At 41.9% G+C, this 24,505-nt stretch overlaps 2 protein-coding genes across 3 annotated transcripts; one reads left to right on the top strand and one right to left on the bottom strand.

Annotated features, from left to right (window-relative positions):
• The first annotated feature begins 231 nt into the window (after window positions 1-231).
• Window positions 232-10,408, top strand: atxn7l2b (ataxin 7-like 2b). 2 transcript variants are annotated; one of them, XM_076276461.1, is made up of 10 exons: window positions 232-361; window positions 1,462-1,530; window positions 1,778-2,087; window positions 2,388-2,617; window positions 6,623-6,705; window positions 7,006-7,214; window positions 7,580-7,757; window positions 8,102-8,223; window positions 8,935-9,820; window positions 10,104-10,408. In XM_076276461.1, the coding sequence occupies exons 1-10, from the start codon at window positions 232-234 to the stop codon at window positions 10,119-10,121; spliced, it is 2,235 nt and encodes a 744-aa protein (XP_076132576.1). In that variant the 3' UTR covers window positions 10,122-10,408. The 2 variants fall into 2 exon arrangements, with proteins under 2 accessions (XP_076132576.1, XP_076132577.1); XM_076276462.1 differs by lacking the exon at window positions 232-361 and adding an exon at window positions 378-940.
• Window positions 10,409-16,974: 6,566 nt separating this feature from the next.
• On the bottom strand, window positions 16,975-21,134 carry amigo1 (adhesion molecule with Ig-like domain 1). Its single transcript, XM_076276946.1, has 3 exons — window positions 20,565-21,134; window positions 18,809-20,153; window positions 16,975-18,700 (listed from the first exon to the last, which is right to left on the bottom strand). The coding sequence occupies exons 2-3, from the start codon at window positions 20,073-20,075 to the stop codon at window positions 18,549-18,551; spliced, it is 1,419 nt and encodes a 472-aa protein (XP_076133061.1). The 5' UTR covers window positions 20,076-20,153; window positions 20,565-21,134; the 3' UTR covers window positions 16,975-18,548.
• Window positions 21,135-24,505: the final 3,371 nt, after the last annotated feature.

The following is a 24,505-nucleotide window of genomic DNA, read 5'->3' on the forward strand; positions in this document are numbered from 1 at the left end:
TGAGTTGTTGCAAGGTGTTGTTGGGCGGATTTTCTTCCAAAGACGGAAGATTCGGCTTGGACATATACGACTGTATGAGAAATCTACAATAACATGTGGAATGCTCATGCAAGTAAGCTCTGTTGCTGGTATCAGATATGCACCTGCAGATCTTTAGGAAGTAGACCCAAAATGTGCACGTTCACGCATTGCGAAGGCGTGCTATGACGTCTTGAGTAAGAGCGCGCTGTGATGATGGCGGTACGTGCACGCGCAGCAGCAGTAATGGCTGCTTCAGATCGGCGGAGTTCTATCCCAGTTGAGTTCGTAGGACAAAGTTGGAGCTCCTGGATAGATAAGACCAACGTTTCCGCATCGGAGGGTGAGTAATGCGATTGTCCTCCAAACTGAAATACCTGTGATCGTGCTGACAGTCTGGACAGACTTATATTCTTAAAAAAAGCACGGTACCCACTCACCGTAACCCAAACAAAAGACCCACTGGGTCCTAGCGCGGCATAGATTTGTAGTCAACTTTAGCTAACAATTGTTAACGATACTTTGAGAAATCTCACAGGTCTCATTGTTCAGTGAGCACATATCCGATGTATATTATGATATATATGAGTAATCCATTATCCTTGTGTATTTGAATCACATCGATATGCTTGTGCCCATCACAGATGGTCATGCTCAGGGTTTTCCTGCTTCTCAGCCATTAAGTTGGCTCGCTAACTAGCTAGCGCTTGTTAGCTAGCTTGTGTCACTCTCGATAGGTTCGCCAGCCTATAGGATGAGAAAGCCAAGTTAATCGGCGATATTTTTATATTTAACATGTTTACGGTATATCAAGCCACACAAACGCATTGCCTTCATAGGGAACCGCATAAAGGAGTGGATGGGGATGGTAGCTAGCAAGCTAACGTTAGGAGAAATGGATTGCAGACAACGGGAAGTGAAGGTGGAGCTCTTTCTTCTAGCAAAGTTGACTTGGCGAATAAGAGAACGCGCTAAATACCTCTTCCTAAGTTTGGGTGTTAATTAGCTTGTCTGTATAGATCTGTTAGTATTGAGCTGTCTCGTAAGCCCTCGTAGAATAAATCATTCAAATTAACGTTGCTTAGCTTTAGCTACCGTTAGCTACTCGCTAGCTAGATGGGCAACCAGTTAGCTAAGATTCTGTATACGCCCTCATGTACTTTCTCACTAGCAAGCATTCTTCAAAGATACCATCCCATGTATATGCGCTGAGATTGGCAATTTTGGCTTTTGTAGCTAAACCAGGCAATCAGCATATTGCAAGTGCATGTATGCCCCCCCAAAACTTCAGTGAAGAGTGCCCTGTACATCATTGTGTGTGTGTGTGTGTGTGTGTGTACATATCTTAAACCTGAATCCATCGAACCGTCAACCCACTAGTGATCTGTCTGTTTGATAGCCTTGTTAGTGTACATTATTGATGTCATGATCCTTTCTTTATAGCGTCTAATACAGAAGAATGCAGCAAAAATGTGAAGAAAAGGATGGAAACTATGACACTCAGGAAAGAAGGTTAGTTGCATTTGTAATTATGGAACTTACGAAGACGGAACAAATGAACAGTGTCTGTAGCACACCTGTTTAAGTACTAGTTAGCTATGTGGAGAACTGAACCAAGAAACTGGTGTGTACATGTTCCTTCCATTGTGAACAAGCACCTCTTATTGGCATGTGAAATGTAAAGACTATTAAGGCATGATGCCATTGCTGCTTTTATAGAGAACATTCTTCCTCTCACTTTCCTCTCAATTTCATGCAGATATGTCAATTTATGGCCACTGCCCAGCGCACGACGACTTTTTCCTGGTGGTGTGCAGTCATTGTGGACAGGTGGTGAAGCCCCAGGCATTTGAGAAACACTGCGAGAGGCGACATGGGCCACTCGGCAAACTCTACGGCGACCACTCTCTGTCGAGCCCGCTGAAGCGACCTCGGCCTGGTCGTCCTCCTGGTCCGCACAGTGCCTCTCGGGAAGCGCGGGATGGCAGGTGGCAGGAGCCAGGCTCGCCCAGGGCTCCACCCCCGCCTGCCACACACAGGCCCACAAAAGCCCAGAAAGAGGGTGCCAGGTAAGGCATTGTGTCATTACTGTGTGTTCTCTCTCTCTCTTGCAGTTAGCATACTCTTTCTGTCTTTACTTTATTATCCTGTGTGTGGAGCATTTAGATAAATTAGTCATCGGCATGTGGGAAGATGGTTGTCAGCTCCTCAAGAAGAAAGGGAAATTCTCACTGCAGAGCTAGAGTTTCCATGCCATGGAGAATTACCCATGTGTATTATGGAAAGATGATCAGTTAACCACTTTGTTGAGTTTGCACACGTACATGTTCACATTTGCTTTATCTTACAATGTTGTCTTCCACCTTCAGCGCGTTGCCAGGCGATAAGCTGTCCCAGGGAACCCCGCCATCACCACCCCACTCTTCTGCCCCTAGTCCTCGAGACCCTCCATGGCGCCACGGGGCAGTGCAACCCAGCGCACCCTCTCCTGGAGAGAAGCCTCTCCAGAAGGGCATGCAAGGACCACCTGTGGATGTCCTCAGCCCCTTGCGTGGGCCGAGAACCTACAGCCGAACCTACAAGAAAGTGCACAGTAAGGGTACGTTCAGACTAAGCATCTTTTTTGCAGCTGCCGGCGTCCGTTTTACATTATAATCCTATGGAGAAGGCCATGTTTTAAAAACAAGTACTCAGCTTCTTTTAAAACGCGACGTCTTGTTCTGCAGCTCAGAGCTGTTTATAAAGTTGAGAAATATTCAACTTCTAGCGGAGAAACGCCATATGTCACACTGTTTTTTTACAGCTGACCAATCACAAGCAGATTACCGAGACCTGTGGTTTCCCATGACAACAAGTAAAAAATGGAGAAGGTGACAACACCGGTCGAGAGACTTGTTGTTTTAGTGACTGAGCATACTATATCAGAAGAGCATAGTTTGACATGGCTTCACAATTTTACCATAACATACCAAAGGCAATAGCCCAGGGGCGTAGATTTGCGTGGAGACCGAAGGAAGTGTCCACACCAATGTCAAATTACGACTGAAATGTCCCCACCAATATTCAGGTTGAAATGGGGGAAAAAAGCGCTCACATGCGCTACACAAAGAGTTAAATCATTTCTCACTTCAGTGCTGCGGATCATCTCGTACAGATCTTGTAATGTGCAGTAGTCTATAAGGGTAAATCACGCTGATTTGAAGTTACCTATAACTACCAGTGAGCCGCAGTCTCCTGCGCAGCATGCAGTGCTTCAGCTTTACTTCACTACAACCATGAAGTGTGTCCAAATTCACCCATTCTTCTCTGTTGAACTCCTCGAGAAGTAGGCTACTCTCATCACTAGGGTTGGGCACCGAAACACGGTTATAATATGGCACCGGTGCCAACGCAAACGGTAGTAACTGCATCGAATAACAACGTGGATTTCGGTGCCTCATTTCGGTGCTTAAATAGCGTTTTTTTTTAAAAAAACATTTTATACGAGGCATCACTGCATGTCATGCCCCATCTCTAACGTCTTGCTCTGATAGCAACACATCCAGATACAGTTAGCTAACATATGATAAACACTGGATGTATAAACCAGAGGGGTGCACCACATAGGCTAGTGGACAGTGTTTGACAGCTTGCGTGAGCCCAAAGTAGCTTACTTTAAAGCGATATCGCGAGCTCCTATCAAAATCTAGCAGTGGGCCTAACTACACACAAGCAAAAGGCTATGAAACAACATCAACAGTAGGCTAGCCTATACGTTACACAATATCCTTGCTAATGCGCTAACTGACATTTATTTGAAATGTTATCAGCAAAGTTGTACGGTGAAAACTTTATTTCACGGTGTGTTATGGCATGATATTAATCTTTCATGTGCACGAGGCCCATATAGCATCACAATGAATATGAAGATCATGTTAAAAGTTAGCTGGCAAAAACATAAATATGTAGGTTACATACCTGATGTCACTGAGCTGTCAAAGAGGCCATCTCCGTACATTATCGCTAATTAAACTCAGCTGACTGGTGTTACCGCATAGCCATAGTTGCTGTTAAAATGCCTACTAGGCTAGCGCTGGGAATCTAAACACTTCAACACCGACATGTAGCCTAACATGTTCAAAACTACTGCATGTTAAGACGTGAAATTTCGTGAAGTATTTGGGAACACACTGAATTAACTGGAAAGTAGAGTCCCTGTTAGATTAGCTTGCTTGCAAATGCCCTTGTCCATGACCTGGCAGTTTTATGGCAAGCGGTTTTAACATACCTTATGGCAAACCGCCTACACTGGGTAAACTTGAAAGAAGAGCTTACCATTGTGTGTGCATGCATGGCAAGCTGTTTTAACATTTAAATGTATTATTCGTAGGAGCAATGAGATATTGATAGTAAATTGAATAACAGTTTAATTTCATGTTCAAATTTGTCAATAAAAAAAAGCAATTCATGCTTTAATGAATTTTTTTAAATCAAATCAATAAAAAAAACAATTCATGCTTTAGACCATTTTAATTTAAAAACAAAGTACCGGTTCAGGCACTGTTTCGGCACCGGCACCGTTTTAAAAGTATCGATTTAGCACCGGTATCGGATAAAACCCAAACGATACCCAACCCTACTCATCACACATGTGTCACATGAAAGAGCCTTTTCTCAGCTTTTAAACGGTGCTAGCTAGTCACTGTTTGCTGTGATACAGTTCGCGAGAAAAATAACTTCAAGAGATTTAATAATTGTTGAGCTCAGATGTCTTCTTAATTTTCAATTTATTTAGTACAAGGTGCAGAACATACGACTAACGTTTCGATGTAGTCACATCTTCATCAGAGTCCTTGGAAGGAATGGGGGGTAAAGCCCTGATAAGGATTACCTACAGGTCTGATTGAGCATAAAGGGGGCGTTGGCTACCTGAATACACCCACAGCTTCCAAGGAGCTACACTCACAACATTAAGTCATTAAAGGCAAATTGCCCACAAACCAGAGAAGTAATTAAAATGTTCGAACAGGCATCCGTATAAACAAGCATACATAGTTCACAATACAATAGGGAAAAAACATTTAACATTAACAGTTTAACATTTACAGCATGATAGATTTAATTCATCATTAAGGGCTAAAGGTTCTAAAGTGCCAAGTGCATGTATCCAATAAGCTTCCCTACCTAAGAGCTTTTTAATATCACCACCTCTGGGTGGGGCTGTGATTTTCTCTATTCCCCAGAATCTCAAAGATGCCGGAGAACCATGATTGGCCTCCTTGTAATGTCGCGCCATGGCATATGTTAGGTTTTGGGTGCGAATGGCGGTCTTATGTTCAGATACCCGTATTTTAAGTTGCCAGTCCACAGGAACATTTATGCTGTAGGTAATCCTTATCAGGGCTTTACCCCCCATTCCTTCCAAGGACTCTGATGAAGATGTGACTACATCGAAACGTTAGTTGTATGTTCTGCACCTTGTACTAAATAAATTGAAAATTAAGAAGACATCTGAGCTGCACCGGCGTCTCTTCTTCTCTCTGAAATATCTGTCCTGGCCTGGTTGCACCGGATTGTTTGACAGAAGCGCGGAGAACCCTCCTTTGTCCATTTAATAATTGTTCTCTGCGCACATTTCCACATCCATTCGTCTCGGTGGAATCTCGTAGACCTACACTCTTCACGCAACACAGGACAAACCATATATCAGAATAAACAGCAGACCTTACCGAACACAAAGGTGTAATGCATTCCCGTGTATAGTTAGCTGTTCCAGAGTAATCCGGTTTTTAAATGAATTATAGCAAAATTCAACATGGTCTTTCGGCTGCATTTCTTAAAACTGAGCTGTGCTTACATCGCCTAGATATCTGTAAATGTTAGAATCAGAGAATATACAGGCAGCTCACGGTTAAGAGTTTGTCAATGTAGCCTTAATGATTTCTTTTCACAAAATGCTAAGTTTCTTAAAACTGAGCTGTGCTTAAATGGGCATGATTTCATAACAGACCAAATAGAAAATAAATGTTAAATATAGCCTACATATCTGTAGCCTTCATATTAAAATCAGATTATGTAGGCTACACAGTGTAGTTAGATGAAGTTGGACAGTAGCACATTTTAATCATTTTATATATCTTTATATATATATATATATATATATAGCTTTTTTTTGGGGGGGGGGGGGGGGGGGGTTAGTTTAGTTTGGTGTCCCCACCAAAGCTCAGACCAAACCTACGCCCTTGCAATAGCCAACGCCAATTTTCTCTTCCACGACATTTTGTATCCACACGTAATGTTAGGCACTTTGTCTATCGCAAAAAGGCGCTTCCGGCTGCTTTTTGGAACAAAAGCGATGGCAGATTATTATTTTTTTCAAACTGAAAAAGCGGTCTGCACAACTTCTTTTGTCAGAAAAAGATGCTTAGTCTGAGGGCATCCTAGGCGTCACAACAATCTTTTTAAATCAGCCATCAAATCTTTTAAAATCAGCCATCAAAATCCTTAAATGATGGTGTACTGTGGGTAGCCTCATTGTCGAGGCCCATCATGCTGTTTGGTTTCACATTTGAGACTGCATTTTGTTGCTTGTTATGGACACCTGTACATGTTTTTGTACCTGCAGGAAAGGAATTAGACCTGGACAAGCACTGTGGAGTACTTGATCCAGAGAGGAAGAAAGTTTGCACCAGGCTCCTGACATGTAATGTAAGTGTCTATTTCCATTGTCCGTGCATGCATCCCAAACTATGTGCTCAGGTTTGCTGCCTGCACATCTATTTTTACCTTTTTATCTTTACCTTTATGTTTATGTTATTATTTCCATCATCTTACTTGTATCAACTTGTACTCTGCACAATGACAATAAAGTTGAATCTAGTCTAATCTAATCTAATCTTAATGCAGCTTCATATTTGTTCAGAGAACCAAACAATAATTTAAATAAAGTTATTGTGCTTTTTCAGTCGTAATATTCCTTTTGTCTGTTTTTGCCCATTTTTGTTGCAGATTCACTCCATTCACCAGCGAAGGCAGGTTGTTGGAAGGAGCAAGAATTTTGACCAGCTGGTCACAGAGTTGAAAATGGGCTCGAAGGCTCGGGAGCGGGCCCCTGTTCTCAGAGAAACGCTAGAAACGGAGCCCCCCTGTTCTGAGACCCCCGTGAGCCAAACCGGGCCTCCTCACTGCAAACGTCAGCCAAACCATGTAAATCTCAGGTATGAGCAATGAGACAAATAAGTCTGAAGTTCTAAGTGCATTACGTTGTTCTAGTCATTTTTGAACAGCTATGAATGAATATCTGTAGTAGCAGAGATTGACCGTCACTTTAGCCTTGAGCTGTGTCTCTTAACATTCTCACATACCATTGGCTCTGTCTCTATCCTTGTAAAGGGCAAACAATGACTAAGTAGTTTAAGTGTCACTTTCCACACGAGAGGGCAGCATTAACATTTCAATTTCTGTGATGGTACATCTTAATACTGGCAGCAGTAATCTTATGAGCACATAAAAGGCTTATCTGGTGGCACAGTGAGGTTGATGTGGAAGGTGACCGAGTGCTGTGCTGTCCGTTGATTGGCAGGCCCAGGACTCCCTCGGAGAGTGCTGTGGAAGAGGAGATGGAAGTTCCAGCAGAAGTGGAGGAACCCACGCCGCAGTCCAACAATCACAGTCGCCTTTCCAGCGACGAGAGCGAAGGAGAGGGCCAGGAGGAGACCCTAGACCTCCCGTTCAGTCCATGGCATCCCAAACCTCTTGGGGTACGACATTAGAGAGAAAACTTAACACATAAGCTTTTTTTTAGCAAATGACTCCATGAAGAAACACTTGGTTTTGGGATATTTCGTTTTGTCAGAACAAATTTAAAATTTTCTATATTGAGTGAATTTTTGTGTATTGATATTATTGATTATATTTGATTATATAATGATTTTATTTTAGTAGCATCACATGACCGGCCTGCCAGCACACAGTCAGATTTTCACGCTATTCATTGTAGAATCCTGGACTTGTTAGACACCATGGACTTGTTAGCTGCTTGCAAGTTCATGGACTCTGATGTTTAGCTCTCCTAACACAAGCTTTCTCCTTCACTCCTTCACAGTTGTGCACGTTTGGCAGTCGGGCACTGAGCTGCAGTGTCTTCACCTTCGACCGGCGGCTGCATCATCTGCGGTCAGCCGTGAGTGCCATGGTCGAGCAGCACATCAGCGCGCATCTCTGGAAGTGAGTGGCTTGAACAATTTCACTTACAGATTCACTAATACACACCTGTTAAAGGCAACTCCCATTCTTTGATATTTCAAGGCTTAGAGGGGCTGATGAGCAACATTCTAAGTTCATTCAACTTAAAATATTTAACTTTATTTCTCCAGGTATTTGCAAAGCACAAAATTAGTGGAGAGCAATTGCTACATTTTGCCCAGTTAATCAGTTTTACAATTAATACAGTATCCTACAGGTCCTCAGTCATGGCTTTTGGGTTGGGAACATGGATTACTTAATACTCGTAATACTCACTACAAACTGTATTCAACAAGTGGACCATCGGGTATCTTTGAATACATGTAGAGAGAACAATACACAATTGTGCTTTTAAAAGGTTATGTGATATATGTTTTGCAGTATATAGCTTAGAGTGGCACTGTTGTGACCAAGTACGGTATACTTTGATATTGAAGCCGGTATATTTTTTCAGCCTCTCATGTAGGATTGGTGATTTGCCCCTTGTATAATAGCTGTTACAATTCAGAGGCAGTTCAGGCTTCTGTGTCTGAATGTCTTGCTCTGTATTGGTTTTGATGAAGACTTTAGCATAAGGTACAGATTAATACAAATTCGAGCAGAGAGTCTGAGAGTGTGAAGAAGCACTATTTTGTCAGTTTTCAGTCATCCATCATGTGGAAACCATCCCATAATGTTTTGGGTTCTCTGCAGGAAAATCCCCCAGGTGGCAGACACGCGGCCCAGCAGAACTCCAGCAGCGGTGGCATCTGTCCCCAGCTCTCAGGACCCCTCAGGCGGCGCCTCGACCCGTGCGTCTGCCGCCTCCTCCTCCTCCTCATCCTCTTCGTCGCCCGCCCTCTCCTCCCTCAGGACTAGCAGCTCCTCGCTCCCTCCGCGCGCGGGTAGGGAGAACACCTCAGGACAATCAGAGACTAAAGGCATCAGGCCGGCCGCGGCCTCGGGGCCCGGCCGACCCAAGAACCCCGTGGGCCGGCCCAGCAAGCAGCAGCTGCGCCAGCGCGAGCTGGAGCTGGAGCGGAGCCGACGGGCCGAGGCAGGGGCCTCGCCCGGCACGGGGGCGAGGGAGGAGCAGCCGCCATCGTCCGCCCGCGGCGGCGCCGCCAGGGGCTACGAGCGGCAAGAGGAACGCGCCTTTGTGGCCTCCCCGGACAAGTCCACCAGCCCCGCGTCTTCTCGGAGGCCTGTCAACGGGGCCCTGTCGCTGTTGAGCAAGCCGCGGCCGACGGCGCACACAGCCCAGGCACGCTCGCCCTCGCTGGCCAAGCGGCCCGCGGGGCCTCCCTCCGGCCACGCTCCCTCCACACCCCCGGAGCACTCCAGCAGAGGAGGAGGAGGAGGCGCAGGAACGGGAGCGGGCAGCGGCGCAGGACCACACCGGCGGCCCGACGGATACGACCACAAGGGCTTGGGCAAGAAACGCAAGGCCAGTGGTGTCTCACCTCCCGTGACCCCCTCGCAACCCCCCAAATCTCTGGGCCTGTCATCCCCCTCACATTCCAGCTTCTTCTCTTGGAAAAAGGACAGCAAAGGGGCGGCAGCCTCCCTTGGGCTGGAGAAGAAACTTGACACACAGAAGGTGAGGGCTGAGAGAGATACAGTGCGTCTAGAGCAGGGTTATATTGCTGTGTAAAAAAAACAGTGAGCTCAATATTCCAGACTGAACATGCCAATGAGCTACCAACTTTTTTAGAGATTTTATTTATGTTTTTAACATAATGGTTCAGTATAAAGTCCACACAGTTTGCAAAAGTGTACAAATGAGCTGTTTAAATATCTCTCAAAAAGTTACTTTTTTTCATGAACAAAGATGATGGTGTGCTTTGAGGCTAAACTAATGACACTTCTTCTATCCCCCTCAGCCAAAGCTTCATCACTGAGGCAGTCTGCCTTAAAACCACTAGGAGAAGAAGCCTACTGCCATCTATTGCCACAGAATTTATGCACAGGACATGATGGGCTGTACGCAACACAGCTGGGTTGACTGTTTTGTATGTGCGAGTGAGAGTGTGAGTGTTTGTAAATGTGAGTGTTTATGAAATGTGAATATGAATGAGAGCTGATTCCCCGTGTATGAGTACAGATATACCTCAAGACCTTCCTAAGATGCTGCTAAATAGAAAATGTCAATTAATGGAAAATGAATTAAATATCCCTAACACTTGAATGACATGGGTTGGCTTGTTCTTCAATTGTGTTCCTGCACTCAACAGGAGAGGTGATCAAAACCCACATGTTAACAATTTGACACAATTTGTTTTTAAATGTTTTTGCATGTTTTTTAGTAAAGAGCAGTGGAACGTAAGGTAATCTACCTTAAAAGGTTTTAATCACCATTTTACAAAGTACTGAATTTTATTTATTTCAATCCAGTCTTTGTCCAAAGACTTTGTATGCTAAAAGGATACATGAATGTATTTATTTATTATATATTGTATATTGTATAGTTGCATAGGGATTATTCTAGTGTTCTAGCTTTAGAATCTTGTTAAATTTAACACATTTCATATTGCATGCTCACAAAGCCACTGACTGTCTTTTGTTGGCTAGTTTGACAATGCAACACAAATGTCTCTTCATCCTTGACGGCCTGTAAACTAACAGGAATAATTTGTTGAGTGTTCCCTCCTGAATTCTGTTGCATTGATAGTGCTCTGTAGACATTATTGCAAACTAAGACAAAATCAATGCAAGTTAAAGGTGCCACTAATCTAACCGGTTCAGGGTTCCCACGGGTCATGGAATTTCTGGAATATCGTGGAATTTTGGAAAGTCTGTTCCAGACATGGAAAGTCAGGGAATTTTATCATTTTTTTAGGGCAAAGTTATGGAATATCAGGGAATTTTGAATTCAGAATTGGTGTATATCTGGTTATTAGAGTTGAGTTGTGGTTAGCCCAACTTTGTTCATTCAATACCCATTTATTTGCTCAAAAAATAAGTAAAAGATTCTTAAACGCTACGCGACTTCTGAAATCTTGTACCCTTCATTATAGTAGGTCATGGAAATTCTTTTTTTTGTCAGGGAAAGTCAGGGAAGTGTCATGGAATTTTACATTTCACTTAGAGTGGGAACCCTTCCGGTTACCAGTGGCATTGAGGTACGAAAATATATTGTAAAAGCCTTTAAAAGGATTCTATACCGTATTTGACTTCCAATTTCCTGCATATACCCTGCCCTAAAAGATCTGCATAACCAATAACGGCACAGTTTTGGCACCGATAAGAGTGTACTAGTGTACTTAATGGTGTCCTGGTGATGTAGGTGCTAGTTGAGGCTGGTGTGATGGCTTTTCTTACATTTTCATCAAGTAGTCTATCAGACCACTGAACTTCATACGTAGCCTGGGTAGCAAGTCCTATCCTTTATATATCGATTAAAAAGAATTTGATAATGTGAAAACAAGTTGCCTATAAAAAAAAATCGTACCTCAAACTTCAAACACAAACTGCCACATACTGTTGCTTTAAATTTATTTTAATACCAAAACCTGCAGTTCACAGTAGCCTTGTAGGTCAAGGTCATTTTATTATTATAGCACATTTTAAAAAACAGGTTGAGCTAAAGTGCTTTACAATTAAATGATTTACAACTAAAAAATGAGGTTACAAGAGGAGGGAAAAGTGAACAATTAATAATAAGTATCAGATGAAAAGAGTAAAAAATGAGAATTGAGAAATTAAAGCAGGATTTAAGGATGATTATTCCAGAGCGGGGAGGCAGCAACAGAAAAGGTCCCTGTTGGTTTTGAGGCGTGAAAGCAGAACAGAGTTTTGTGAGGATGACTTAAGTGACCTGGGAGCAGAATATGGACTTAATTAACAGATCAATAATACATTGTGGAGCTAAACCATTCCGGGATTTAAAAACAAAAAGTAATATTTTGAAATCTAATCTATATTTCACAGGTAACCAATACAATTTAGCCAGAACAGGAGAGTTTCTTATTCCAGTTAAAAAACTGATGACAGCATTCTGAACAAGTTGCAATCTGACTGACATGTCAATTCCATATAGGGGAGTTACAGTAAGTGTTTCCAGGTCCTTGTGAGGTAAAAATCACAGTTTAGCTATGATTCTGAATGGGTAAAAGCTGTCTCTCATCGTACTACTAATGACATCCAGCATTTAGTATCATTTAGACAGTTAAAGAGGTTGTGCAATCAACAAGTATTATCGGGTGTAACGGGAAGCTAAAACTGTGTGTCATCTGCATAACAATGACATTGAATGTTGTATTTCTCAGAGATGGAGCCAAGGGGAAGCATACACAGTGAAAATAAAAGAGGACCTAGAGTGCAGAACAGTTTCCTATTCAAACTACAAAAGTTATTTCGTAGGAAGAAAACATTTAACCCTCCTGTTGTGTTCGTGGTCAAATGTGACTGATTGATAATTCTTTTCTCTCAAAAATATTGTTTATTCTGACTACCATGAGGCTCCATGACTTTGTTAACACAGGTCATCTGAACACACAAAACAAATGTTGATCATTTTCATAACAATTTGAGTGTTTTATTTAACTTCCCATTACACCCATGTGTATTCACTATCAAAAAAGATTGCCCATTAGAAATGAATGGTTGAGAAAATGATCAGTGTATAAACTTGAGTCCAGGCACATACCTATTGATAAAATGGACTGTATGTGTGCTTCTGTAAATTAAAACAAACACACAAAAACACCTTCACTCCCCCTCTTTGCTTCTATGCCAACCCCCACTGGAACCTTTCCCCAATAGAATCTAACCCTTTCTGACTTGCATGAGCTCAGGTCAATAAGGCCTGCAGGCCATAAATAGGAAATGGAAGTTCAAAACTGGTTATGTACAATATAACTTAGTTGATACAAAGGTCTATCATAACATTAGATAATATGTGTTACTATAGATGTATAACAAGTTATAATGCAGCAGTCATTTTTGACCGGGAACACAAAAAATAGTAAACATGAAACGAACACAACAGAGCCCTGTAGACCAACCTCACCCTCTAAACATTGCATGTCCTTATCTTAATGTCATAATAGGCATTTTAGTAGTTTCATTTGGTAAAATGTCAATGAGTCAGTTTGTTTGGAATCTGATACCTTTCCTTTACATCCTCTTCTGAGCATGTGGATAGATGGCCATTCAGGTCAGCTGTTCTATGATAAGAGACACATTCTAGATTTCTAATGATACTCTCTCCATTTAGGGATGTACATTCTAAGGCTGTTTCATCTTCTTAGATGAGTGTAATAGTCATGGGCTGTCCCTTCAGCCGTATGTGGCATACAGGAACATACAGATTGCAATAATGTTATTTTTTTACCATCACGTCTGAAAGCAAAATATAATTTTAGCCTATACATTTTCATGTTAATGGTCAACTGTCTCCTCTTGTGATTCATAAGTGACTTCCTAATAAAACTGGAAGTCATTAGATACAGATGATAGTGCATGGTAGAACTTCCATCCCCGCACTACTTGTGTCAGAGGGAGTAGTTGTTTATCATCACCACTAGATGTTAGTAGAGTACCAAGCTCCACTCTAAAGTAACAAGACTGGAAAAATACAGTCAGCAGGATGATGTAATCTACCTTGAACAAGACATTTCACGCTAGACTCCCAACAAATGACTAATTACAACTGGACAAATGAAGATAAAAAGCAGTGTGTGTTTGCAGCAGGGTTTCACTTACTTCACTTGACCTGAGTAAATGGTTTAATGTACTTATGCACCTCACTTAGCTCAGGGTCTAAACATAACCATGTGAAACGTATCCACCAACCAGATTATTTCCTCCATTACTTGTATTTCAACACAAGTTGAAAAGGTCAGCATAACACTGCCACCCTCCCAAAATCACTATTCACTATCACTATCACAAATCACTATTGCGTCACATGCCCTGGTGCAGATATCCTTCCTTTCTACCTCTACCTAACTGTTTTTAAAATAGACTCAGGTGGGCTGCTGTCAGAAACATCAGATTTAGTAGATGTACAACAAATACAAACTCTGGGTCTCTTGATAACTGTAGTTGTATTTGGCTGACATTTCACTGCCGTCAGATGCCAATTGAAATGAGAGCGGAATAGGAGAACAACAAAAACAAATCTGACCTCTCACATGGTTTCATTCTGTGATACAGTAATGCATGTGGAGCATGCAGGCGGTGGGAAATGTGTGGGTGTTAACTGATGCCACTCATAATGAGATACACTCACAAAACAACAAGGGTTATTCAGGGGTCTGGTGTCAATGGTGTCTGCAGGTAAACTAAAAGCTTCGTTCCCTTAACCATATCCATCTGTTGCCTTTTGAATTTTAATTTCTAGATTCCACATATGGGCCTATATTCCTCAAGCAATAATAAATTATTAGATACATGAATGTTCTTCTGGTGCAATGAAGAAACATTTAAGGAATTACGTTTGTAAATGTCTTATGCGGAACAGTGCGAAAGAACAAGTGCCAGACCAAAAGTGTTGTCATGGTTTTATTGTTCAGAGAGCATTTCTCATAATAGCCTACCTTGTCTACAGTTATAAACCCTAGAGGTCTGGGATTAGCATTACCATATACTTTTCTTGCACAGTCCCTACCTTTGATGCATTCCTTAGCATGCAATTCTGCAAACTTACTGTGATCATTCAATATTTAAGACAGGACTAGTAGATTTATACATTGTTTTGTACCTACTGGGACTTAGTTGTCTAGCACCATACTTCTAATTGCTTTTCAACTATTGATTATCTTTGGGAAGCTCTTGCTTATTGCAAGGAGTGGGGTTGCTCATAGACAAGATCAAAATACTTCAACATTCATTTTATTCAGCAGAACTGCAAGTAATCTTTCGTTCCCTTCTCAAAGAGCAAAAGATGACATTTTCAAATGTCTCCAGATTGAGATAGATTTACTCACGTTTATTTGAAATTCCATATATCATATAAATTAATATATCATATAATTAATATTTCTAATATAAATAGCCATACTAGACTTCTCTGGATGAGAATTCACATGTACTAAAAATCCTTTGGCAGAAGAGAATATACAGAATGAAAATCAAATCCACTGCAATGAGACCTCATATTGAAATGCATGTCATTTACACCTAAATTCTCAGTTTATTCCTGACCGTGCGGGGTGTGACATAATGCCTTGCATTATCTAACACCTGGTTAGTATTACTACACTTTGAAATGGCTTAGTACATCCTCCAATACATTTATATCTGTCTCACTCTCTTTAGGTCACATGGACATCAGGCATTGGGTGTTATTTTAAATTATTGTAACTTAAATTGTTGTGTGAGAGCCAATAGTACACTCCCATGAGGCCCTATCTGTAACAGGTCTTCACTACATTCATTGTGATGTGTTTTGTCAACCTGCTTGTCTATCTATGGAGAAACAATGTATCCCTATACAAATCAGAGATAAAAGACAGCAACTTGTGTTTTTTTTGATGAATGTTACACACAACCAACAATGTGTTGAACATGAATACAGTTACAATTATACAAAATAGACAAATACAGCAACATGTTATCAAATCTCTAGCAGATGTTTTTTTCTCTTGAGAAATATGCATTACATTAGGGATTAGGAGGCTAGGAGGCAGTGAATGGAGAGTTGCAGTTCCACTGTCTGGAGGTGATGTCAAGAATGAGGGAGACAGGGAGAGCTTCAACAGCTGTGAAGGTCTTGATAAAACCCAATGGCTTTTTGATTTGCCTCAGATTTTTTTTAGATATTTGCTCAAACACCTCCCTGAGATTAGAAAACATTTCAGTCTAGATGATTCCGAGTAACACATCAAGCAGATTGTGACAGATAATGGCTTATAATTGAAATATTAAAAGTGCCAGGGAAATCTATGCGCATTAGAGAAAAATCTAAATCTCCAAGATTATGATGTGTGTGCAACTAGTGTTGACACTCTCGTAAAACTGATTTTTATTCTGACATAACAAAGCCATAATGTAAAATCTGTTAATGACAGATATTTACATATATTACCATCACATCCTGTTTGATTAAGTCCACTGAGGGAAAGTAGAGTGTAGGGACAATTATTCAGCAAATCACACCACACTACCACACTATCAACTCTACCTGGACAAGTGGCAGCATGTCAAACTAGACCATGTGTAAATGTGAGTGGGAAGGTAAATATTCTTAGGCATGTATTTGAATTTTAGTGCAGTGGTTTAAGTGCTTTTCTGAAAATAAAATATCCCTCTGCCAAGTGTATTATTAATAATTGGAGATTATCAAGCATATTTAAAGGGCATTGCATTCTGTAGCTCATGTTCAGACTAATTCATCCTGTAACCTGGAAGTGGAAACAAATTAATGTGATGCCATGATCAACAGCTTCTAGTTTAGCCATGGCACCTATATCATGATAGAATTAGCCTTGTTTCTGAAGGAGATGGTTGCTATAGTCCAAATGTCATTAGCATTTGTTAATTGAAGACCCAGCTCTTTAGAGAACATCTCCTCTCATAGCAACACTTACAACAAGTCTTGCTGATCCTAGCACTCACCAGCCGTCTTAAACTGACACGTAACTGTTAAAAACAGCACTCACTGATGCACTTATTCTTACTGTACTCTAATGTTTTTTTAAATTGTCCTAATATTGTTGAGAATTGCTCTAAACTTAAACTGTTTACCATGTTGTTAGTCGCTTTGGCTAAAATGCGTCAGCCAAAATGTAATGTAATGTAATTGACCGCTCTCCTGTTGTCATGACAAGCATGCTCATGCTATTGAAATTGTTCCTCTTTTTTGGCCGAGGGATGAGTGTCACAAATGTTTCCTCATTACTGCCTGGATCATACAGTGAGTACTTGTGTTTGCCATGAAATAAATAACAAGACCTTGAATGCTGTAAAATCACCTCAACATCTAACAGAGATGTTGATGTAAATTCTGAATTATCCCTAAAGACCACAAAATCGCTTTACAGTTCATTTCCATAAATACTTCAGGAGGGACTTGCTGTACTTCAACTTTGAGCATCAACTTTAGATTTTGTGTGCAAATATTTAAGAAACTATTTCTTATGACAAAACCTGAATTCAATATAAGGTATTTATATTTTTTCTAGGCTTTATAAATGCCAGGGTGTTTATAATTTACAGCCAATGGCTAACAATAGAGAAACAATTGGGAAGAAAAATCTGTTTGTATTTAAATAACATCCTCCTTCAGAATCAAATAATTCGTGAAGGGCAATAAACGGGTCCTCACAGTTTAAATACAACACGCAAGAAATACTGGGCACAATAATACTGCCGGTGATTTTCTTCACAGCATATAATACTCCTCTCATCACATGGACTGCACTAAGAACTCTGATCTAAAGTCATCAAATTGGCTTGACCCTCCTATTATGTCGATAGAAAAACACATGTGCTAATTATGTAACCACAACATTAACAAATGTTTCATAGACTTATGATGACACTGTGATCGACATGGTGTTTTCTTTCAGGTCGTACATGAACACTTAAAAGTAACTGTACAATTGCAGTTATCAGGAAATCTGAAATCCCTTCAGGTTGAGCACTTTGCTTTGCAAGAACAGGCAGTTCCAACAGAATGTAGGCTACCTAAAGAGCCCTAATGCACTTTCTACAAGCACACAGTCTTCAAGACTTAACAATTTCTGGACAGCTCACTTAATACGATACTATTAGGGCAGTTTCCTGTCCTCTGCTCCAAGACAGACACAAGACTTAATGGGATGTTTGTGTATGGCATGCCACTCCTCTAAAAATGACTCATTGACGAGGACTCTACAAACAATGTCAGGCTGGTCTGTTAGTAGTCGGGGGAATACATATGTACTAACATCTACTGAGAACTCATTCTAGTCTACTTCTTTTCAATATACCACTCTGCAAGGCTAATGCTCGAGAAAGAACTAGATGTCTGGCTTTTTCCCAGTCAGTTAATCAATATCATAATAATGCTAATCAATGTCTTAGTCTGCCAATGACCTATCGTTCCAACACCTTTTTCCCATACAGCCACATATTAATATATGCTGCCCAGCCTTATCACAGTATATACTTAAGTGCTACAGATTGCAATGCTGGAAAGGCGTTCTATATTGTCCTGTCAACAATGATACAAGATTAATGGTATGGTTACACAGCCTCTGTCAGCCAAAAGCTTAGTGGCTGTGTGGATGTCAATTCCTCTTATTTTACAGGTCACAGTATGAGTTCGGCAAACACTGGGTGGACCCCTCCAAATAGCTATCTAATTGGGAAAGGCTAAGCCCAGTGGGGATTGTCCTTTCTCAGACCACAATAGGAGTGTCCGAGAAAACAGAGCTGATGGACTCTGCGACGGATTTCTTCCTGTGCGCTTTCCCCTGGAGGCCATCTTCCTCCACGTCCTCGTCGTCGTTGGGGTTGAGCTTGCCATTCTGCCCCTGGAGATCCTTGGGGTCTATGAAAGCAACAAGCCTGTTAAGATGGGCTTTGGTGGCCAAGTCCTCATGAGTAGGTGTGGCACTGAGCATTGAGGAGTGGATGCTATCCTCGTGGTGCATCTTACCTTTGTTGTGGTTGGGGCAGCAGAAGCAGCGGCAGGGCGTGAGGTACAGGTAGATGAGCACGAGCACCGCACTGGCCAGGCAGCCCACCAGGGTGGTGTAGGCCGTGTTGAGCGTCTCGCCATTGCCGCTGATGGTGAAGTTGTGCACCTTCACCACCACATACAGGGTCTCGTTGAGAGCCTCGCTCACGGCGAAGCAAGTGTACACTCCTGAGTCCTCCGCGCGCGCCGGACTGATCTGTAGCCTGCCGTCGGGCAGGACCACGGCGCTTTGGTTGCTATTTGGCATCACCGGCACATTGTTGGGTAGCATCCAGGTCTTTACCGTGTCTTGCTGCCGCGTGTCGCAGCTGAGAAAGACCGTCTGCTCCAAATAGGTCTCCTGACCCTCCTCCTTAAATGTGCTGCAATTCAGGAGGGTATTCAACTCAAAAGCGGCTACAATTTTTTTCTTCTCTGAGCCTGGTAACACACAAGTGTAGTCATCCCTAAAGTCGTAGGCTGAGCTAAACTTTCGAATATACCAATGAGTCAGCAAACTGTAGAGGTCACAGTCGCATGGGAGTGGATTATTGTGGAAGTAAAGTCCATTCTTTATCCAGCCTGGGAGGTTCTGAAGATCTTGGAGTGGCAGACTTTTGACCTTATTAGAAGACGCGTCCAGCAAGCTGAGCTTCTCGAGTCGCGTCTTGTCTTTGACCAGCTCCATTGGGAATCGGGAGATTTGGTTTTGGCTCAGGTACAGTTTCTGTAGACTGTTGAGACTGCTGAAGGCAGTGCGGTCAATCTGTGAGATGCGGTTGTTGTAGAGAAGCAGCACCTCCAGGTGCACCAGAGGTTCAAACATTAACTCATACAGCTGATCCAGATAGTTAGAGGACAGGTCCAGATAGCGGAGCTGAGTGACATATATGAATGCTTCAGATGAGACAAAGTGAAGCCCATTGTGACCTAGTAAAAGGTTGCGCAGTTTGGGCAGCTTGACCGGGGTCCACTCTGCACGCAACCTGGTGATATTATTGTAGCTGAGGTCCAATACTGCTGTGTACAGAGGCAGAGCTGTAGGGACCGTGGTCAAGCTCATCTTGGAGCAACTGACAACATTGCTGGCACATATGCAGGTCGTGTGGCAGTTCAAAGCAGAGCCCTCAGTCCCTAGGTACTGCAGCGGAAGCATGGAGAAACAGAGAACCCAGCCAACCCAGGCACTCATTGAGAATGATATGCCTGTCACGCACTTGCCTAACGTGTGTGGAAAAGACATCATTAGTGCTCTGCTTGGCTCAGACTCTATTGCTTTTCCAAACAAGGGCCATCAGTTGGAGGGATCCATGGTTATAGTGTCCTACAAGAAAAAGGGAATATAAAAGACCTTTAACAACATAGTAGAGTGTACATTTACTGACATTTGTCAGCCCTAAATGCTGATACAGTCGCGCGCTCACATGCACACGCACCCTCGAGAGGACACAAACATTTTGACTCAAGGATTGAATTGTAAACAAACACAGATCTTACGGGCAATCCTAAGTAGCCTAGCCTACTCAACATGGAACGTTACAAAAGCAAGAAGATGCTCTAACGCCTCGGGTAGGCAATCAAAAGTTACAGCAGCTGGAAAATTCTTGTGCGGCCTCGACAGATCAAAGATAAGTGTTGCATTGCACCATTTCGTTGAGTTGGCAGATGATGGTAGAAAAATCGAACCAAACGGACCACAATTTAAAAATTATTACACATGCAGTGGCATACATACCTCCTGGTTGCGCTGATACGGATCACGCCATTTCCAGACTAAAAGCAATAGCGAATCCTCTTAAAACATACGGCGCGAAATCTATTTCGTCCACAACACATCACTGCCAGACGTCCATCTAAGCATGCACCTTCTCATGCAGGAGCGAAGGAGGGGCAGATGAGAGATGATCCAATTATCCCGAGATCCAGATGTTATGAACGTGATTGATGTAGACATACGCAAATAAGATTACATTAAATTACAAGTTTTAGTGGATTCATGCCACAATTTGAGACATCGTAACATCAAAATAGTTTAAATCTTTGCATTTAACAACGAAGAGGCGATTGTCCAAGGAATCGTCAGTCTTTTCGCAGAAAATCAGTGTAATTACGTGGGGTATAAGACCATCTCTTCCAAAGACACATCACCGAAGTCCAAACAGCATCTCCTCGCACTGAATCGTTTGGACGCATGAGCAGTAGTGCGGAGAGCAATCATCGATGGTCTCAGAGCAAAGATCCAGAACACTTGGCTTAGGTGAGCTTTCGGTAGAAAAGCTCGACAATTTCTGGAATAGACAGCAGTGTCTCACCCTCTTAATAAATAACATATTTTCCACCTCAGGATGAAAGTGTAGCCTACACGTAGCCTCGCCAAATTTCTGTCATAGTGTCGGGGCGAATTCTTGAAGGAGGTAGCCAGTGGCTCAGCGATACAAAACCATGTTAATGTGAGCGGACACGTCTGACGCATTGCCCCCAGTTTGTGTTACAAGGGATAAGTAGCCTACCCTACAAACGATACGGATTTCAGGCATTAGTATCAACATAAGACTCAATTGGCTAGTGAGACAAATATGATTAGTCTACTGTTCAAATGGCCTAAGCATACAGTACGCTATATAACGTGCTAATTTGTTGTGATACAAATCAATAAATTGACAATTACAGCAATCCTGAAACACTATTGAGGGTTGCCCTTCTTTACCCCCTCTAGGTAAACTGGTCACAGGACACAGTGACATTAAACCTCCTTCGACGATGGAAATCCACCAGAATAGGCCTACTCTTGGAAAATAGCCCTTGTAAGACTTCCCTCTGGAGAATGTAATTACAGACCTTCTGACAGCATTACTTCATGGTAGGCCTACTGTTTCCTAGTTCTGTGTCTGTGGACATGTGTGAAAAGTGGAGGCATAAATGACACGATCAGCTCACGACTGCCCAATGTGTGCCTTATGGGTTATTCATTTGTCCTGGAACAAAAGAGGACCAATGTTGCTGGCTCTTTTATTTAACGAGGATTATAGAAAACTGACTTTGCTTCTTTCATTAAGACAGATTATTTGGTCATTTTTAGGGAGCCATTACATTACACTGTCTTGGACAGAGACTGATTGGATGTCAAGATGAAAGCATTAAAGTGGGATCACCTTGGCTAACCCACCTGAAGAACAATCTGTGATGATGATGATGTACCCCCCCCCCCCCTTTTTTTTTTAAATAGGCTACAGCCTTAACCTCTGTACATTTCAGGGGACTTTGAAGTGAAAGGATATATCTCTCATCTGGCTCACACAACGGTGTCAAGAGGTTTAATGACAGTGTGTGTTTGCCTAATTTCAAAGCCACAAAACTCCTTAAGGATTTCATTGTATCTCATTAGTCTCTATAGTACTGCATGTCCTGACCAAAAATGCATTGTGGGGCAAGTGGAAAGAACATGCACTCTTAGAAATTAATAGCACAGGACAGATTACACACTCAAATGAGTGAAAAGAAACTGTTGCCAATTGCCTCTTATGTAGCCTACATAGAAAGAAAATATTTTAATTCCAAGCAAGGCAGATTCTGTAAGGGGGTTGATGATTGTCTACACCAAGTGTCAGAGAGGGCTGAAAAGTGAACTTGCAAATGCAACTCAAATGCAATTGCAAATCATTTCTCACTGAAGTAATTTTTAGAAGGATCTTAATTTTTACATAGCATAACATGCTGTTCTCACATATTCTGGTTATACCCATTATATGCACTAATTTGGCTCGCACATTGTCCTTGACAGACGCTTGGATTTATTTTGACATAGCAGGCCTACTGAAGCCTATTATAAATTATTTGTCCTAAACACAAGCCGTTTGCATTTGTGCTCAAAATGACTAATGTTCTGTTTGACTCAGGTTCCTGCTGTGATAGGGACAGTGTTGCCTGGCAACTATTTGTAGCCTGGCATCTACTGTGGTGGTTCAGAAGCCCTACCTTGTGCCTTGCTCCGAGTCTGTTCATATTGTGAAGAATTTATGGAGCCAGACAGGCATCTCCCTTGGGCACAGATAATATAGGCTACCCTGACCTTAAAAAAGGATTTTCCTTTTTTTCATTATGCATCAGCTGCAATTTCATATTTAAACAGTTACAGAGTGCTTTTATTGCGTCACAGGGATCACATACAAAACAAGCCAGTGCCAGAATTTCAACGAAACCATAACAATCCCCCACAATTATCTGCCTACTCAAACCAGTGGGACGCCTTCATTTGTTGGGTGTTGAGGTAACGCTGGCATGCTTTTATCTCAAAGATGGTTATGTTCTGGAAATGACCTCATACTGAGGGTCTCTTCATTCTTCCGATACCAGCAATTCCTTAATAGCTCCTCCAGCTGCCATGAATAATAAGATGTTTGGTTAAAATGATGCTTAGTTAGCGTATGCACCACCTGGACACTCTGCCTCTTGGGTAAATACATTCCCTGGAATTATACACAATCATAATTAACAAGAAATATAGCTCAACAGGATCTTACACAAGCTATCATATGGTTTACACTGGTGTAAGTGTCCAGGATTTCACTTGACCACGTCATACTTCACATGCTCTTCTGTAACAAATTGTCTGAGTAGGTAATTTAGACTCCTCACTCCGGGTTAACTTTAGGAATGTAATTAGATTTTGTTGGTCTAAATGCCCCTGTCAATCATATTCACCTGAGCCTGACAAATTAATGGATCAGTGGATTCCCTGAACAGATGACAATGCAACCACAGTCAACGGCAACATAAATAATGAATGACCCTTAAATGCATAATACAAATGACAGTTATTTAGTGTAATTGCACTGAGGTACAATAGCAGAGCAGGTGATTTATTTATGCAGGCTCTCCCTCAGTTGATGGACTCACTTTGCAGGGTCTCTCAAATCTGGCGGATATAATGCATGAGAGAGCAATGAGGTCATACTGAAAAAATGCTGAATCATGGGTTTTGCTTTCTTGGAAGACATGTTTTTTTTAATCCTCTCTTAGGCTGCTTATATTGCATGGTCTCTTTAACTATTTTGCGTTTTTTGTCAGTGCGCGTGTGTGTCTGTGCATGTGCATGTGTGAGAAGCGTGTGTGGGTTTACCAGTGGAGGCAGACAGGGATCCCCATTGGCTAATGATACTATACAAACACCAGCCGGCATTGTCTTTCTGTGTCCCTCACCTCTCATCACTTAGCAACCAGCAGGACTTTTTTCCATGTCTGGCCTGACTGAATGCAATACTGAGGAGTGACCCACGTTGTGCTGTTGTGGTCATATGTTCATGTGAAGGTAGAGCACATTGGAAAATTCCCAGGCTGTGAAACTGTCTCAGCAGCAGATTCTTAAAATCAATGACGAGGGCGGAAAATGATGAACCATGAAATTGAAATACAATTATAAATGCATTCAGAGCCCAGAAGTTGGCTTTTGTTTTGTATCCAGTTACAATAGTTAATATTTAACAGAAAGCAGAGGCTAGCACGTTGTGTTTATGTAGCTGCAATCTCAGAAGAGAACAGTTGCATATATGGGCCTAATTTACATTCTGTTAAAAGGGTATAATCCAATGACGGTAACTGGAAAATATGCTGTTTCTTGGTAGATAATGATGCAAAGGGACTGTAGTCGAGCAAACCAAATATAGTTGTTTAACATGT

This window comes from Alosa pseudoharengus, unplaced genomic scaffold, assembly GCF_046254945.1.
Source record: "Alosa pseudoharengus isolate Yale_2024_CS ecotype anadromous, Long Island Sound unplaced genomic scaffold, YU_APseudo_1.1 YU_APseudo_1.1_scf_9, whole genome shotgun sequence".
In the NCBI taxonomy this organism is placed as follows: Eukaryota; Metazoa; Chordata; class Actinopteri; order Clupeiformes; family Clupeidae; genus Alosa; species Alosa pseudoharengus.

Excerpts from the sequence above, each read along its gene's own strand:
- atxn7l2b (XM_076276461.1), top strand. The coding sequence starts at position 232 with ATGATGGCGGTACGTGCACGCGCAGCAGCAGTAATGGCTGCTTCAGAT. Across the intron at positions 362-1,461 it reads CAACGTTTCCGCATCGGAGG|CGTCTAATACAGAAGAATGC; the intron begins GTGAGTAATGCG and ends CTTTCTTTATAG. Across the intron at positions 6,706-7,005 it reads CCAGGCTCCTGACATGTAAT|ATTCACTCCATTCACCAGCG; the intron begins GTAAGTGTCTAT and ends TTTTTGTTGCAG.
- amigo1 (XM_076276946.1), bottom strand. The coding sequence starts at position 20,075 with ATGATGTCTTTTCCACACACGTTAGGCAAGTGCGTGACAGGCATATCA. Across the intron at positions 18,701-18,808 it reads CTGCCCCAACCACAACAAAG|ACCCCAAGGATCTCCAGGGG; the intron begins GTAAGATGCACC and ends TTGCTTTCATAG.